We start from the raw sequence: 18,035 nt of genomic DNA, 5'->3' as shown, positions 1-18,035 counted from the left end.
GGTAAGACGCCTCTGACGTTGTCTGTGGTTCAGGAGTGGCTTAATAAGAGGAATACGACAACTGTAGCCAAATTTCTTGACATGTCTGTGTCTTGATGCCTTGACCCCAGCCTCAGTCCATTCCTTGTGAAGTTCACCCAAATTCTTGAATCGATTTTGCTTGACAATCATAAGGCTGCGGTTCTCTCGGTTGGTTGTGCATCTTTTTCTTCCACACTTTTTCCTTCCACTCAACTTTCTGTTAACATGCTTGGATACAGCACTCTGTGAACAGCCAGCTTCTTTGGCAATGAATGTTTGTGGCTTACCCTCCTTGTGAAGGGTGTCAATGATTGTCTTCTGGACAGCTGTCAGATCAGCAGTCTTCCCCATGATTGTGTAGCCTAGTGAACCAAACTGAGAGACCATTTTGAAGGCTCAGGAAACCTCAGGAAAGGTGTTTTGAGTTGATTAGCTGATTGGCATGTCACCATATTCTAATTTTTTGAGATAGTGAATTGGTGGGTTTTTGTTAAATGTGAGCCAAAATCATCACAATTAAAAGAACCAAAGACTTAAACTACTTCAGTCTGTGTGCATTGAATTTATTTAATACACAAGTTTCACAATTTGAGTTGAATTACTGAAATAAATGAACTTTTCCACGACATTCTAATTTATTGAGATGCACCTGTATTTGCATTGTTTTGACCCCTCTTTGTAAGTCCCGCCTTCTCGCACACCAATTGGTCGATTATAAGAGGCTTGCAGCAACTATTGGCCAAATTCCTGCCTGTCAATCTCTCCGCGAAAGGGCGAAGCGCTGTTGTGTTCAGCATCAAACAGTTGCTTGACAGTAGCAGCAAATGACAGCTGAGTGGTAGTGATGGGAAGATCGGATCATTTTACTGACTTGAATCTTTGAGGCTCGTTCAGCAAAATGAACGAATCTTTATTCAATTCATTTAGTTCATTTCGTTCATTTGAGCAGAATTAAATTAAAATGCTACATTTTCAATAGCCAAATCCTCCCCAACACGTCTACTTACGCAAACTTTGATTATATTCCAATAAGGAAAAAATGATAATGCAGCCAAGGACAAATTATGAGAAACAGAAAGGTTAGAATCTTCCTCTGAAATCTTCTTGTCGGAGTCGTTCGTTCTTTTGTCACTGCATAGCGTTTCTGTGCCTACCCCGAGATGAAAGCTTGCAGGCAAAAGTAATAAATAAATTATAATAAATTAGGTTTATTTGATATATGCACCTAGAGTCAGTAGTCCTTAAACTATATACATTTAATACATTAATAAAAAACTTTTTTCTTAGCCTTTACTGGTCTTGACTCGATCTCAACCTACTTTGGTCTTGGACTGGACTTGGATGAGCTGGTGATGAGGTGGACATGCGCACCTACATGCAATTATCTAATCAGCCAATCGTGTGGCAGCAGTGCAATGCATAAACTCATGCAGATACAGGTCAGGAGCTTCAGTTAATGTTCACATCAACCATCAGAATGGGGAAAAATGTGATCTCAGTGATTTCAACCATGGCATGATTGTTGGTGCCAGACGGTCACAGCACAACAGTCTCTAGAGTTTACTCAGAATGGTGGCAAAAACAAAAACATCCAGTGAGCGGTAGTTCTGTAGACGGAAATGCCTTGTTGATGAGGACAGTTGTCCTCTGTACAATTGTAGTGAGCAGAATATCATCTCAGAATGCACATCACATTGAACCTTGAGGCGGATGGGCTACAACAGCAGAAGGCCACGTCGGGCACTTTATTAGGACCATAGTGTTTCTAATAAAGTTATCAGTGTGTGTATTTTAAGGGTCAACTACAGTATATTATGAAGGCATATTTTTACTGAAAGGTTTAAATGTCTTCTTAGGATGTTAATGGGGCAAGTTGTCACTAAAGTCAACGTGTGTCCACTGAACTTTTTTTGTGGACAATAATGGTGAAAATGTTAAAAAGCTTTTTTGTAGCAAAGACTCTAAGGCACAGGTGTCAAACTTAAGGCCTCTAGGCTGAGTTCAATATATACGTATAGGGATGTACCATAGTGACAATGACATATGGACGTGATGATGATTATGATAAACACTAGAGAATTGAGTCAAGGAAATTAAGGTTTATTTTTAATAAGGATGCATCACTTTCATTAGATTGTTTCTCAAGGCTCATAGCTAATTCCCCCCCAAAAACATTAAATTATACAAGAAAGCTCATAATTAAAAAAACATCAGAAGTATGTTCAACAGTTTCACATCTTTTTCCCTTCGGGAAAAATATAAATAACACTTCTTGCAACTGCAATTTCAATATTAAATGGTGCTGAAATTTCATACAGCGCTCTGCAAAATCATGAGTGCACTTAACAATGAAAAAGAAAATCACTGAAAGGTGCAATTTGTTTTAGTTTTACAATGAACAAATGTACATTTAAAATATATTCATTTGTTTTAGCATTAACGGTCTTGGCAATAACAACCCCCATATTTGGAACTTGGTCCACAAATACAACTCTTTAGTATTTTGTAATAATTGCCACTTTTGTTAATGTTGTTTAAAGGGATAGTTCACCCAAAAATTTAAATTCTTTCATCATTTACTCAGAACTTTGAAGCTCCAAAAATCACATAAAAGCAGCATAAATGTAATCCATATGACTCCAGTTGTTTATGTTTTCTGAAGCGATGCAATCACTTTGGGTGAAAAACAGGTCAATATTTAAATCTGTTTTTACTATAAATCTCCACTTTCACTTTCAGAATAATTCATAGATTTACAGACATAGATAGACATTTAATAGACATAGATTTAACCACTGTAGTCATATGGGCTACTATTATGCTGCCTTTATGTGATTTTTGGAGCTTGAAAGGTCTGGTCACCATTCACTTGCATTGTATGGACCGTCAGAGCTGAGATATTCTTCTAAAAATCTTTGTTTGTGTTCTGCAGAAGACAGAAAGTCATACACATCTGGGATGGCATGAGGGTGAGTAAATGATGAGAGAATTTTCATTTTTGGGTGAACTATTCCTTTAAGGTTTTTAAACACCAGCACATTTATTACCAGCATTACAAATGAAATTTATTTTAGAAACAATGCAACAATGGCTGTAGGTCAACCCCCAGTGGGCTAAAAAAGGAAGCAAGAACATAACATAATTTAACAATGGGGGGAAAGCCTCTTAAAGAAACAAGTTGCATTCTGGAAATATTTCACTACACACTCTGTGACACTAATGACTTGAGAGCTTTAAGAAGCATGTTTTTCCTGCTTAAATTGTTTATCTAAGAATACTTTAGAAAATATTAGAGGGAGGTTCCAGAAAACATATTTTAGTTACAAAATAATCTTTTATAATTGGCTTAATGTCGAAATTATTTCACCAGCTAGTATAGCCTAATACAAAACTTACTCTTTAACTTAAGCAGCAACATATATGCCCCTAGAACATCTCCATACTTAATCTGTATCTTTTGGACAGCTCACATCTTCTCAAAACCTTCTATTTTGACCCACTGTTTTGTAGATGAGGGGTAAGAACAAACAGGCACTTTAAAGTTGTGCCAGAAGCCGTTAAGAATTACTACAACAAAAACTACTATTATTATTATTATTATTATTGCTGGCCATATCAGACTCATGAGTTAGTCTTTCACAATACAAAGGTAATGTAGGCTTAAAACTGATGCTTAATTCAAAAGCCAAGGCAGGCAAATGCAGATTTATTAGTTTCTATAATAAATAAAAAGAAAAAAAAAAAAAAAAAAATGGACAATTTCATTAATTCTAATAGGATTAAAGCTAATACAAATAAGGCAAAATAATGAAAGCTTCCTAAATAGCCTAATTAAATGGTCCAGCCAACAAGAAAACAAACTGGTCATAAATGATGTTTATAGAATAAACAGGCATATTGCATAGAGATAATTCAGATATTAACATCAAATTCATAGTAACAAATGTTTTTATGCAATTTTAACAAACTAGATTGAAAAGATATTTTGAGACCTCATCAGACCAGGGCTGCGTTTCCCAAAAGCATCGTAAGCCTAAGTAGATCGTAGAGACCATTAGCGCCAATAGTTTCTACGATCTACTTAGGCTTACGATGCTTTTAGGAAACACAGCCCAGAATGGCTATGTGCAATACTGACAATTGCCCCTGTAAATATTGAACATGATATACCTTAGTAGTTAATTGTTGACTGCTTGCAAGTCAAATTTATAAGCAGAACATTTCATTTTAATCAACAGTTTGCGGATCAGTCATTGTAGAACAAATGATCACTAACATATCTTGATAATTAGCTATAGCTTGTCAGTTTAACCTTAATTTTTCTTGATTTTCCAGCCCAAAATCCACCAACCACATTCAGAAGTATAAACAAGACTGACCATTAATGACTTATCATTGACTGATCAATTACATTTAAAAGCATAATATAAACATTGTGAAATATGTTGGGTGAGTCTGGTTCATAGGTTTTATTAATGCTTCTCTAATGTTAAAGAGTAGACTCTGAAAGCATTATTCCTACAGTATGGATAACTTGGTTAGTTACAATCCATTTGATTAGGCATTACTAATACCTGAAACAGAGCAAAGTAAAACTGCTGAATAGCAGTGATGAAATCCATTTAAATTTCCTTTTTAGAAGCCTTAGACCATTGTCTACTGTCATGAACTTTAAAGTTGACAATGTACTGTACATTGACTCTCAGACATAAATAATGTACCGCCAGTTTAACCCTGGCTAATGAGCTGGAAATTAAGTAAAAGGGATCTAGGAGCTCCTTGGACCAAACAATAAATAAGTAAATAAATAAATAAATACCTTGTCTACTATTGGTTTAAATGTGAGAATTGTTTTGGATGATTACTGAGAGGTCATTTAATAGCTAGCTATATTGTACGATTGTGTATTTACACCTCTAAGTACATTTGAATACATTTAGTTGGGTATTGGCATCTTTAAATGTACAGTATGGGCCTCATTTATGAAACATGAACAGACTGCATTTCTGTGCAAATCATTTGTAAAACCATTGTTGCGTAAATTGACGTTTTGTAATAACCGTGACATGAGAATATTTTAAAGATGATTTACACACAAATTCTTTCTTCTTCACCGTTTCATTTAAAGAGGCCCTTCGAATTGATTCGAAGAAGCAGAAGAGACCCTCTTTTTGTGTCAGTTACAAAAAGGAAATAAAAATGGGCAGTTGCTCATGATTATTACTTAGTGATGATTGTCTTGTATTGCAATCACATCAGCACTTAAGCGAAGTGCTTTCTCATTCTTGTTGCAATAGCCACTTCTTCATATTCCTTGAACAACCAGAATTAATAACAGAGAATACCATCCGGAAGGGAAACAAACCGGAATGTTGTAGTGTTGAAGGATCCTGCATCGGGGGTAAATTTTGTTACGTGCAACCAGATGCATTGGCCCTTAAATAGGACAATAACAGCCGAACAGAACTGACCTAAGAAGTTTAATAAACTTCCTAGAAAGTCTTGAATTATTTTAAATACCATTTGCATTGACTCATTTACTTTCCACTGTAATTAAGTCCAATCATCTGCATGTTTCACTTTCCACTCAATGCTCTACAGTTCATAACTGTCAGTCAAAAGGATTATTTGGTTACAGCATCCACTGTAGATGGCTACAGAGCATCTATGTAGAGTGTATTTGTTCAGATGTGAAGAGTTTGTTCTTATACTGCTCTTCCTCTCTTCATCCACCCATATCAGTCCCATAGCCCTAGTCTCTTATTTCGTAATCATCTTAAATGCACGGCCAGGCCAGGGTAATGGATTGGTAGCTTGGTGTATCATGAGAAGAAAATATTCTAAAAAACATCTAGAAGTTCACAAATCTGATGGAGGATCTAGAGGGGTAGACTTCTTAGGCACTGACAGAATGCTCTCGGCCTCCTCGTACATCTACAAACAAGCAAAAACAAGCAGCGTTAAGACATGAATGTTTATTAAAGGTGAACTGCGTAATTGTTTTGAATGTTGAAATTCTTCTATTCCAGTTTAATATGCAGAGACAACTATAAGCAAGTGATTTGTATGTTGATTCCCCCAAAGAGAATAAATAATGCGGCTTTGTGGTGCTATCAAAAATTTGCTCTATTTGTTTGAGCATTCTGACCAGCCCAACACAGCAACATTGGCTCAAGTAATAGTGTGAGTTTGGGCAGGAATGTTTAAAAAAAAAAAAATATTTTTGCAATTCCATAAGTTGACTCAAGTGGCAGAGAAATAACAGACCTTTTCCTTTAACCAACGTATTTGGACACTGATTGTCAATTCCAGAGAAAAGATTATTAAATTATTAAATCACCAGTATCTCCAATTTTACTGTATATTAGAACTGAACAATGTAAATCTCTTATGGATACTTGAGCCTAATAATTTTTAAAGTGTTCTTAGTTATACAACTTCATTAGTAATAGATAACTATTGCAGTGTGTTCAGTGCAGTCTAGATTAGACTTGTGCTAACATGACAAAAATTCTCATGAACATTACCGGAGTGAACTGAACGTCTTGGAAGAGTTCCTGAATGAAGCGTCGTGAGGCCAGTCTGAACATGCAATGAGCCAGCAAGTATGAAACTTCAGAATACAGACAGATGTCATCAAACGCATAGGGAAACTTTTCCTTGATTCTGTAAAGAAAGCGAGTTGAAGTTTGCAAGGGATTTTATTCCACCTTGTATCATAAAATCAAAACAATCAAAATAATTCAATAAATCTAAATAAATTATTCTTTGGATACCAGGATTACATTCAAATGCACAATTCATGATTCTCTCCATTTTGGCAGTGTAAATTCAAGTCAGTGTGGATGAATTGTCTCCTTACGTGAGTAGTCCAGTTTCATTCCCTTTAGTCCCAACTGAGGAGCTAAGGTTAATGACCAGCCGAATCACCTCCTTCCTCAGGACAACCCGGCAAGCTGGAGCGTCCTCTGGAATGTTTTTCACCCCTGGCAAAGAGAGACAGCATGCACAGATAAACGCTTAACTTCAAGCTATACAAAATTAAATGTATGTGATTGAATTTCTAATCTGACACTTGAAGCTTCAATTTTATTCGAATTTTCAGCCAAGCCATACTGTAAAGCAATTCCTAGAGTTTCATTACCAAGAACTAGCTCAGTGCTGCGTGTGCTGCCACCAGAGCCCTGTGAGACAGCGTCACTGCAGCCAGACACTCCTGAGAACTTGGACTGGGGCATGACTTCCAGGTTGTGTATGGTCTGATTGCACCATTCTGAGTATGGAGCTTCAGGAAAGTCTGAAATACATAAAATTCTGATGTCAAATCATGAGTAATGGTTTATCGGTAAGAGCAGTTGTGGTGGTGTTGACCAGAAAGGCATCAGGAGACAACGCTTAATTTATTGGCCCTTTTTTTTTTTTTTCTCTTTGCATATATATATGTATATTGGGCAAACTTACATACAATGGATTAAAAACAAACTGCAGTAGGACTGCTAAAACCTTTGACCCTCCTCATGGAGGGCCCACTTCCGTACTGACTAACAAAACAAAGACACCACATTTTTAACCTAAGGATCAAACCTTCTGACCCTCCCAGGGGAAAGATCATCAACAAAACACAAGATAAATACATAAATAAAAAAACTATTAACATTAAAACATAAAATAATCATCAACATAAATACAGAAAATAACACGTACACTATAGACTACCACATCTAACATTAACAATACATATACTATAAACAGTGATCGCTCCTCAACAGAAGGCCTAGTTGACCTAGTCCTACATTACCCACAATTCCATGATTACTGTATAAAACAGGAAACAGAAAGGCCGCACATTCTCTTAAAACTGATCCCCGAAACCATGCTGCAGTCATGAACCCAGAGTGAGGTAAGAAGAAAATCAAACAAACTTCAAATTAATAAAACAAAAGAAAAACTCTTGTTGTATTTCTTTCTTGCCTAATGTGCACCCTTAGGGTGCTTTCACACTGGCAGTTTAGTTTGAAACAGAGCACGGTTCGCATGAAAAATTGGTAATGTGAAAGCTGTCATATGTACCGGGGAGCGCACAGTGGTACCGAACCCGAAACTACCTGTAGGAGGTGGTCTGAGTTTGGTTGCAATTAAAGTAACCTCCGCATGCGTTTTAGCCGATGACGACATCATTAGTTTCGACAACACACGAGGATCCACACATTCCTGAAAGTCCCAAAAAAGTAATGACACCACAATGACATACAACACTATAAATACTGTCTGTCTGTCTGTCTGTCTATCTATACACCTTATAAATACTATTATAGGTTATAAATACAGGGTATAATAGGAGATGACAGTGGCGATAACTTCACATTGGACACGAGTAAGCATGCAGTGTAAACAAAGATGCAAATGAATTCCTTGCAATCAGCGGTCTCCTCAAAAAAACGCCGTTTGTGAGCAGCAGCAAGCCGCCTTCCCCTAGACATCTGATGAGTTACGCCATGAAGCGCACATATACACAGTTGTCATTCACTCAGCTGTGCATAATGGCACCAAAATAACAAAAAAACAAAAAGCATGATGAGTTGGGTCGTGTTCTCCATGCGTGTTTGTGATGACGTAAGATGAATGCAAATGGACCGGGGTTCGATAGAATCAAGTGAGTGTAAAACCAGACCAACGCTGCAGGGGGTACCGGGAACAATCGCATTCGGAATCGGACCGCAGCAAACGTGCCCAGTGTGAAAGCCCCCTTAGACAACAAAAAGACAACAAGTGCATATAATACAACTTATAACTAAACAAACATATAATGTGGGCCATGTAGGACTCACAGGCAATCTATCACATTGTCACAGTAGTAGAACAACCAAGACAATGTTGCCAGTGCCCTCTGCTCAAAAACAAATAAGTCTGCTGCTTACCTGGGCGGCTTTGAGTGGAGGTGTTTGAATTGCAGCCGAGCACATATAACCCTGCACAGTAAAGGCAGTTCTCATCACTGTGCTCCTGCAGGCCGGTCTCCTCTGAGCCCAGCAGCTGCTGCTGGTCTGTTCGACTCACTGCGATCAGCTCCGTAATACTCAGCTGAGACCTTAAAACAGAATGCCTGGAGCCTTCACTGGAACCTGAGAAAAGAACAGCCTTCAGACACTGAAATGGGGGAAGAGGGGCAGTAATGATATGGGGTAGTGGTGTAGATCAGTAAAGCTGACCAACACAGCATGTGCCTTTACCATCAGCATCTCCAGAGAAGAACTTTGCAGATCGGTCTTCAGATGGTGGGCTCGTTCTTTTCTGGAAGTATGGTATGTCTTTAATCTAGATAGCACCCATAAAAGAAAGTCATGTTAGTTTCAGATAAAAGTTTAAAAGCTTTTTTGTAATACCTGTTTACACTTGGTATTAACATCCATCTTGATTGATTTGATCCCAAATGGACAGAATTACATTTGGGTGAAATGGGGTCAAATACGACACTCAAACCACTTTCAGAGATTGTCAGAGATGTATACTCCCACACTGCACTTGTAGTGGAAATGCAAATGCATCCTGATAGGTCCCTGACAAAAGTCAAGGAAAATCCACTCAGGCAACACACAATCATTGCAACAAAACAATGGTTTAAACTTCTCTGGCTTGGTACAGCAAAAACAAATTAATAAATCAGATAGAAGAATTTGGTTTTTGCTTCATGGAACTTCATCTTTGGTATGCTTGATATCAACATGCCATGATGAACAAAGTAAAGTGATGAATGTATGTTATCACAAAATCAGAGATCCTTCTCTTGTTCTGATTCAAATACAAGTGGTCATTGGGGAAATATTTGATTTGAAGGTGTAACTGACAATCTGTTGACCACTTGTGACAAGATCACCCAAGATGGATGTTAAGCAGTTAGTACCTGGAACATGCTGTTGATGTCCATTGGCAGAGCAATGCCAATGTAGTCATCAGAGTTGCCATATGTGGCAATGGACACCATGGAACGCACTGAAGAAGAGCGCTGTAGGGAGGTTTGACTGATGGGGCTAAGAAGATCCTCTTTATCCAAAGAAGCAAAACTCAGAGCCTTGAGAAACCTGTGCTTGCAGAGAAAATTAAAGCAGGTAAAAGATCAAGAGAGAACTGTTTGAAAGAAGTAGAAAACTGGCAGAGTGAATAAAAGGAGAAAGAGAAGGTTTCATCTGACATTTTGGAAGCTACTTGCACTGGTACTGCAATATTGCTATATGATTGATAGGTTTGTCAGTGTAGGAACAGGCTGGTGAAGCGTATTCACATTTCAGAGAGTGAGCAGCTGTTTGTCGTTGGCTGCATCATGCAAGTACTGTAGATCAAAATCCACTACATGCATCTTAGATCAAATGCAGGAATGCGGCTAGTGTGGTGAGGGAATTTCAATTGGTTTGCACGATCAGCAAACTACTTGGGGAATTCTGCGCCAACAGGGACAGGGTTAGAAATTTCTTTAGAACTACATACAATCAATGAGGAGAGTTTATTTTGTCATACTACGAGGAAGCAATTTCAAGGATTTAGGAGGCATGGTTGAAGAGAATCAGGTTAAGGTATGGGCTGTGGAAGCGCTATTGAGAAATAAAAAAATAAATAAAAGTCAAAGTACGGCAAAAAGGGAGTCGAGTGGGCCAGGGTCTTTCAATTATAAAAATGGACAGAAGTGGACGTTCAAACTGAAAGAGGGGAGCATCAGCCCAGAGGGTGGTCCACGCACCGTGGGAGTAGAGATCTGCGATGGGGCCTGCTTGAACCATGGCACAGACATCTGAAGCGCTTTTTAGTATACCTGAGAGGGACCATCAGAAACATAGACCACATTATTTCCAAAGGGGGAAAAGGGATTTTCAAATGGGCTTTTTTGGGGTGTCATTTCCCATCAAATATTATATGGGGGTAAATCAACAATATTGATGGGCACTCAATGAGTGCTCAAGTCTTATAATCTGACTGCCTTTACAGTTGCATATTGATACTTATAATATCTTTAAAATTCTGATTAGGGCTGTGTTGCTGGTAAAATAATAGATTTATACACTTTCTGAGCACTTTATTAGGAACACATGTGCGCCTACATGCAATTATCTAATCAGCCAATCGTGTGGCAGCAGTGCAATGCATAAAATCATGCTGATACAGGTCAGGAGCTCCAGTTAATGTTCACATCTACCAACAGAATGGGGAAAAATGTGATCTCAGTGATTTCGAGTGTGGCATGATTGTTGGTGCCAGACGGGCTAGTTTGAGTATTTCTGTAACTCCTGATCTGCTGGGATTTTCATGCACAATAGTCTCTAGACTTTACTCAGAATGGTGCCAAAAACAAAAAAAGCAGTGTTTCTGCGGATAGAAACACCTTGTTGATGAGAGAGGTCAACGGAGAACGGCCAGACTGGTTCGAGCTGACAGAAAGGCTATGGTAACTCCAATAACCACTCTGTACAATTGTAGTGTGCAGAATTTAGCAAACTTTTGAGGCAGATGGGCTACAACAGCAGAAGACCACACCGGGCACATTATTAGGACCACAGTGTTCCTAATAAAGTGCTCAATGAGTGTATATTGTGATTCTTTTTCCTGACACTATCAAGGTAAATACAACTGCACAAAAGAGATTTGAAACTGATGCCGTAGATTCAGTCTCTTTCGCGGATATGATGAGTCTCTTGCAGGTTTGCCGCACTATCAGTTATGATTCAGTTATGCTAACGTGATGCAAAGCAATGTACTGAATCGTGACATATATAACGCTGTATATCGTATAGTGAGGTAGTTGGCAAACGCAGCCCTGAATTTGATCAGGCAGATATGCTGCACCGCCACATCAAAAAAAAGAAAACTATAAGGGAAGTCTATGTTAGAAAGAAGAGTGTTATCACACAGAACTTCCAATTTAACAACTTGACTCTTTTGAGAAATGGGAAGTTAAGAGTTTTATTTATAGAGTCAAGAAGATACCCGGAAACCTTTGGAGCAGGATAATAAATTAAGGTTTGATAATCAGCCTTACGCGTGAAGATTAACCACCTTTCTATGAATACTCTGGGACCTAATTGATGCAGGGCTATTCAACTCCGCTCCTGCAGGGTCAGAGTTTAGTTCCAGCCCTGCTCTTATAAACCTGCCTTTGATTAGCTGGTTCAGGTGAGTTTAATTAGGGTTGGCTCTAAACTCTGCAGGACAGTGGATCTCCAGGAGTGGAGTTGAATAGCCTTGGTGTAAAGTGTAAAAATTTAGATGCGAAAAGAATAGTGGCATAATGCCAGAGAAAGCAAAGCTTTTCACCAACTCCGGATCCATCTGCTTTTACCTGCGTGGCGTGAGTCTGGAGTCCAGGCTCCCAGTTTTCATGGTGATGGCATCAGTGAAGAGAACATCTTTGGCTGGAGAGGCAAGTGCCTCGCTATGGGAGAGGGAGGGGTGGATGCGCTGCTGTTGCAGCCGTTTGAGGGTAGCGTAGCCCAGTGCGTCCCGTGGGCTTGTGTACATAAAGCTGCAGTCTGTCAGGCTTGAGATGGTTGTGACAGATGGGGATTTAAGGGACTGAGCCCTTCGGGGCAGTGTGTGAGAGGAGCCAGGGGGCATCAAGAGCACAGAGTTCGATTTGGACAGGGGCAGGTGGTTGGACTGGGGTGTGAAAGTGTGAAGAGTTTTGATAGTTTGAGTGCTAATGACCGTGTTGAGGCTAACGCAGTCCGTGTCAATGGTGGAAGAGTCCACACCACCCATTGTCTCTCGAGATGGACTGGAACTCATGGAGCTGATGCCGCTGGTGGTTGTGTCTGTGTTGAAACTTTGGCTGCGGCTTTTAAATTGACTCCCGCCCCCAGAAGTGGTGCCATCCCCGGCCAACCTTTCTTGACTGGTATGCTCTCGGTGGGCATCTCCACTCTGATTCACAGCTCTGTGTAGACGTACCTCTGGCTCTCCAATGCTGGATGTGCTGCCCTGGGTGTCCGAAGTCTTGCTGCCCACGAAAGAGGTCTCCAGACTTACACTTGGGCTTTTTGGCAGATGTCCATCAGTAAATACAGGACTGAAGACATCTGCCTGACCAGGAAAGTATATAGAGGGCTCAGTGACAGTGCGAACCCTCCTGATGCCTCCTAATGTGGGCTCGCCATAGAAGTTACTGCTGCTGCCAGTGCTTTTGGGGTCACTGGTGCTGCGGAGTTTCTTTCCGGAGAGCGAGATCAGGAAGCGATTACGGACCAAGCGACTGGAGGCCAGGATGGTAAATGGGCTGCGGTCCTTTAGAAGTTTGGGCCTGAAGTACAGTGGCTGGTCCTCAGAGAGCTCAGAGTTTTCCAACTTATCATCATTCAGGATGTACATGCCTGAAAGAAAGGCATTTTCAGCATTTTTACTTTTTAGATGAAAAAGTGCAATTTTGCTCTTTTTAGACTATTTTTTTTTTTTTAAATAACTTTGGCACATCCCTATTTTCCTACGTCACACCTTTCTTCATTTATTAGACAAAGGTATATCTGATTATCATATCAAAAACAATGACAGATAAAGATCAAAAAATGAAACCATATTAAAAATATAAAATTTGGAAATCTTTGTAAAGATTTACATACAGTAGTGGGTGCAGAACTACTATTTATTTTTTGTTTTAAGTGCTGGATTTCTGACTGGTGTTAGTCATCAAAAAACAAGTACAGAGCCCATCTGAGGATAAAAAAAGAAAAGATTTGTATCGCTGCCTGAGCACTACAAAGCGGTCTAGATCAGTGCATTAATACAGGCCAAACGATCCCATTAAGTGAGAATAATAGTTATTTTTAGCTGTTAGAATCTGAAATCAGAGTTCTACTTTGTTGATGCTTGTGAATGTGGAAATGATTTTAAAAAGATTTCTAAATTTGTAGTCAATTTTGGCCCAACATTGCAATTTTGTTATAACATTATAACTTTGCCCTACACAAACTTGAGTTTGTGGATCTTGCACAATACAATGAAACCAAATACCAACAAACCACTCAATCAAATCTACACAGAATAGCTCAAAGGGAGCATAAGGAATGGACAAAACAGAAAAAAAGATGTTACAAATGTAATATTGTATCCATAAAGTGTGGGGAATTTTGTTTTGTTATTCAATTATTGCAGATCTGCAATGAGTTCCATTTTTGCATTTCCTTTGTTTTGATGCTGTTTGACAAAAAACAAACGATATATTATATGTTTAAGTAAAAAGCACTGTTTCATAAATCTACCTCTGTCCAAAGTCATTATTTAGATATGGAGATATATTCTGTTACGAATATCATCCACACAAGCTGCTGAACCCAATAATTACATGTATTATTTCGCTTTATTTCCTATAAAATTTACTGAAAGCGTTAACTATGAAATTATAAGATATTACTATTAAAACAATCAATATTTTTTGTTTTTTTTGTTTTTACATGGAAGTGTTGAAAGACACCATCTAATGGGGGAGTATTTTCTTTTACAGCACCTTACCTCAGTCAGACAAAGCAGAAATCGAAGATGATGTGCTTGTACTAGGAAGATATAGGACCCATCTGAAAGCTGATAAGACCAACCTCCACCCTAAACCACAGTTTTGGAATAGTGACTGTTAGTAGGCCTAATGGCTGATTGGATGTGAGGTGCACTCACTAGGCTGAGTGGAGTCACTCTCGCTGTTGTGTCTAGAGTTGGTGGACTCAGAGTTCAGGCTGAGGGTGCTGGGAGCTGAGGACAGCTGGATGAGGGGCTGCTGCTGCTGCTGTTGTTGCTGCTGCAGCTGCTGTAGGTTCTGCTGCTGCTCCACCTCATCTGGCACTACAGGCCAAAGCTGCCTGCGATTGTGCCTAACTGCATCCCAGCCATTCAGTTTTAGCAGCTCACAACCCTGCTTAGTTTTTGAAATGAGTCCCAGAACATAAAGACACGTCCTGAGAGAGAAAGATAAAGAGAAACAAATTGCGGATTCATGGGAAAGCCATAAGGCAGAGATAAGAGTGTATAAAATGAAAGAATGCATGACTGCCAAACAGCATGGGAGGAAGAATGACACAATTCAAATGAGTCATATAAACAACAACAAAACCACAAAAAAAACCCAAAAAACCCTGCTGACAGTTTCTGAGAAAGTCCTTTTGAAACTATGAGTATTTGCAACAACAAGAGTCTCTGGGGTTAATGCACGGTTAATGATTGGTCATTTCATGTCAAGTCACTCTTGTCAAGTCACTCTTCTATCCAGCTGTGCTGCAATAACTTCACTTTGTTGCATACTACAACTACAAGTGGGCAGCCAGTAAGAGGAAATAGAAAAGGAAGTTGCAATGCAAATTGCAGATAACTAAAACACCACACACACCAAAGTTGCCGTTATTCACTCAAAAAATAAACCCGTTTAAAAATAAACCCGTTCAATGCACTTAAAGAAAACTTTTCTACAAAATTAACCCTTTCAGGGTTAACTTTTGGGCTGCCGCCTGCAATTTATCAGACTCAAATTGAAAAGCTCACAATTTACACATACTGTGGACTAATTTCTAGGGCTGCCCCCAACCAAAGATTTTCCTAGTCGACTAGTAGGCGTTAGTTTAAGCCATTAGTCGACTAGTCATCGCAGGTTTATGATATTAATTTCTTAAAGGTGCTGTATGTAATATTTTTACTGTACTAAATCATAAAATGACCATAATATGTCATTAGAGAATTAGGAAACATGCTAAGTTGAAATACTGGCTTCTGCGATGATAATGCTACAGCCAGTATATTCTACTTTGAAGTTTCCATTCTGGTTGGAATTTCTGTTTATGTTTTGGCCTGTGTGATCCCGCCCACTGCCCACTCACCAATAGTATTTTGACACCGCTGGGTTGCTAGATTTGAACAAGTTTGCAGGCAAACAACACTGCGTGCTGCAGCCATGGAAGCCAGCAAATGAACTTGATAAGAGATAACAGATTCCACCCGACATAAAAAGCCTCGCCATCTGTCTAAAAACCACCATGACCAGAGGTGTAGTAAAACAATGATAAATATTGAGATGCCTTTGGAAGATGGAGACAGCTTAAAGCCCAGAAATCCTTTAAAACGGATGCTGAGTTGGCTAATTTGCGTGTCAACATTCTGGCAACCCGTATGAGCTTCGAGTCTGGGGCGGGCAGACAACTCTCCAATATTTTGAATTTGGACTGCAGTACCCATTTCAAACGCTTGTTGTCAGTCTTACATATAGCACCTTTAACTCTAACCCTGCTTAATGAAACTTTTTTTTTTTTCTGCAACCAACCGACCAATCAAAATTTGGTCGACCAAGACTCTTCTCATCGACTAATGTTTGGTCAACTATTAGGGGGCAGCCCTACTAATTTCCAAAAATTGGTCTCATTTTTCAGACAGTAACATTGGATTATTCACATAAGCAAGCTCACAGACAAGTAAAAAGCCTTGAAAACAAAAATAATAATGGATTTGTTGCAGTCTTGCTGTACAAATTTAAATTAATTTAGTAATGGCTACTTGATGTAATGAAAATGAAAAGGACTGAGCAGGATCCGATCTTGGGATGCCTGCACACATGCAATCTTATGAAATTACTCTATTTAACACAGTAATACAAATATTACCATATCATATCATTACATGTTTAATATAGTAAAACAAAAATGGCTTTTTATCAAACACATACATGGCTAATATTATAGTTATTTATATTATAATTTTTCTCTAGCATACAACAAGAAAAAAATATATATATATTTTAACTTGTCCATGATGTCTGTGTCACTCTGGATCTATACATTTCGTTTTGGCCAACAAAAAGTATTCACATAGTCCCAATGCAAAATAATTCAGTAAATACAGGTGCATCTCAATAAATTAGAATGTCGTGGAAAAGTTCATTTATTTCAGTAATTCAACTCAAATTGTGAAACTCGTGTATTCAATAAATTCAATGCACACAGACTGAAGTAGTTTAAGTCTTTGGTTCTTTTAATTGTGATGATTTTGGCTCACATTTAACAAAAACCCACCAATTCACTATCTCAAAAAATTAGAATATGGTGACATGCCAATCAGCTAATCAACTCAAAACACCTGCAAAGGTTTCCTGAGCCTTCAAAATGGTCTCTCAGTTTGGTTCACTAGGCTACACAATCATGGGGAAGACTGCTGATCTGACAGTTGTCCAGAAGACAATCATTGACACCCTTCACAAGGAGGGTAAGCCACAAACATTCATTGCCAAAGAAGCTGGCTGTTCACAGAGTGCTGTATCCAAGCATGTTAACAGAAAGTTGAGTGGATGGAAAAAGTGTGGAAGAAAAAGATGCACAACCAACCGAGAGAACCGCAGCCTTACGATTGTCAAGCAAAATCGATTCAAGAATTTGGGTGAACTTCACAAGGAATGGACTGAGGCTGGGGTCAAGGCATCAAGAGCCACCACACACAGACGTGTCAAGGAATTTGGCTACAGTTGTCGTATTCCTCTTGTTAAGCCACTCCTGAACCACAGACAACGTCAGAGGCGTCTTACCTGGGCTAAGGAGAAGAAGAACTGGACTGGTCCCCAAATGTTTTTTCCTTGTCAAGAGGAAAATGAGAAACAAGAGACCAAAAAATGCAGATGAGCTGAAGGCCACTGTCAAAGAAACCTGGGCTTCCATACCACCTCAGCAGTGCCACAAACTGATCACCTCCATGCCACGCCGAATTGAGGCAGTAATTAAAGCAAAAGGAGCCCCTACCAAGTATTGAGTACATATACAGTAAATGAACATACTTTCCAGAAGGCCAACAATTCATTAAAAATGTTTTTTTATTGGTCTTATGATGTATTCTAATTTTTTGAGATAGTGAATTGGTGGGTTTTTGTTAAATGTGAGCCAAAATCATCACAATTAAAAGAACCAAAGACTTAAACTACTTCAGTCTGTGTGCACTGAATTTATTTAATACACGAGTTTCACAATTTGAGTTGAATTACTGAAATAAATGAACTTTTCCACGACATTCTAATTTGA

The 18,035-nt window shown here is 38.8% G+C and overlaps 1 protein-coding gene across 2 annotated transcripts in view; it reads right to left on the bottom strand.

The window, feature by feature from the left end:
- Positions 1-2,105: 2,105 nt before the first annotated feature.
- Positions 2,106-18,035, bottom strand: part of LOC127428686 (rapamycin-insensitive companion of mTOR-like) — a 54,090-nt gene continuing 38,160 nt past the window's right edge. For both annotated transcript variants that reach the window (XM_051677213.1, XM_051677215.1), the window contains 9 exons: positions 14,668-14,945; positions 12,347-13,373; positions 9,923-10,100; positions 9,252-9,336; positions 8,940-9,143; positions 7,166-7,318; positions 6,884-7,007; positions 6,549-6,687; positions 2,106-5,955 (listed from right to left, as the gene is read on the bottom strand). In XM_051677213.1, the coding sequence (XP_051533173.1) occupies positions 5,881-5,955; positions 6,549-6,687; positions 6,884-7,007; positions 7,166-7,318; positions 8,940-9,143; positions 9,252-9,336; positions 9,923-10,100; positions 12,347-13,373; positions 14,668-14,945 (2,263 nt within the window). In that variant the 3' untranslated portion in view covers positions 2,106-5,880. The remainder of the gene's footprint in view (positions 5,956-6,548; positions 6,688-6,883; positions 7,008-7,165; positions 7,319-8,939; positions 9,144-9,251; positions 9,337-9,922; positions 10,101-12,346; positions 13,374-14,667; positions 14,946-18,035) is intronic.

This window comes from Myxocyprinus asiaticus, chromosome 38, assembly GCF_019703515.2.
Source record: "Myxocyprinus asiaticus isolate MX2 ecotype Aquarium Trade chromosome 38, UBuf_Myxa_2, whole genome shotgun sequence".
Taxonomy (NCBI): domain Eukaryota; kingdom Metazoa; phylum Chordata; class Actinopteri; order Cypriniformes; family Catostomidae; genus Myxocyprinus; species Myxocyprinus asiaticus.
This window is presented reverse-complemented; position numbering and strand designations above follow the sequence as displayed.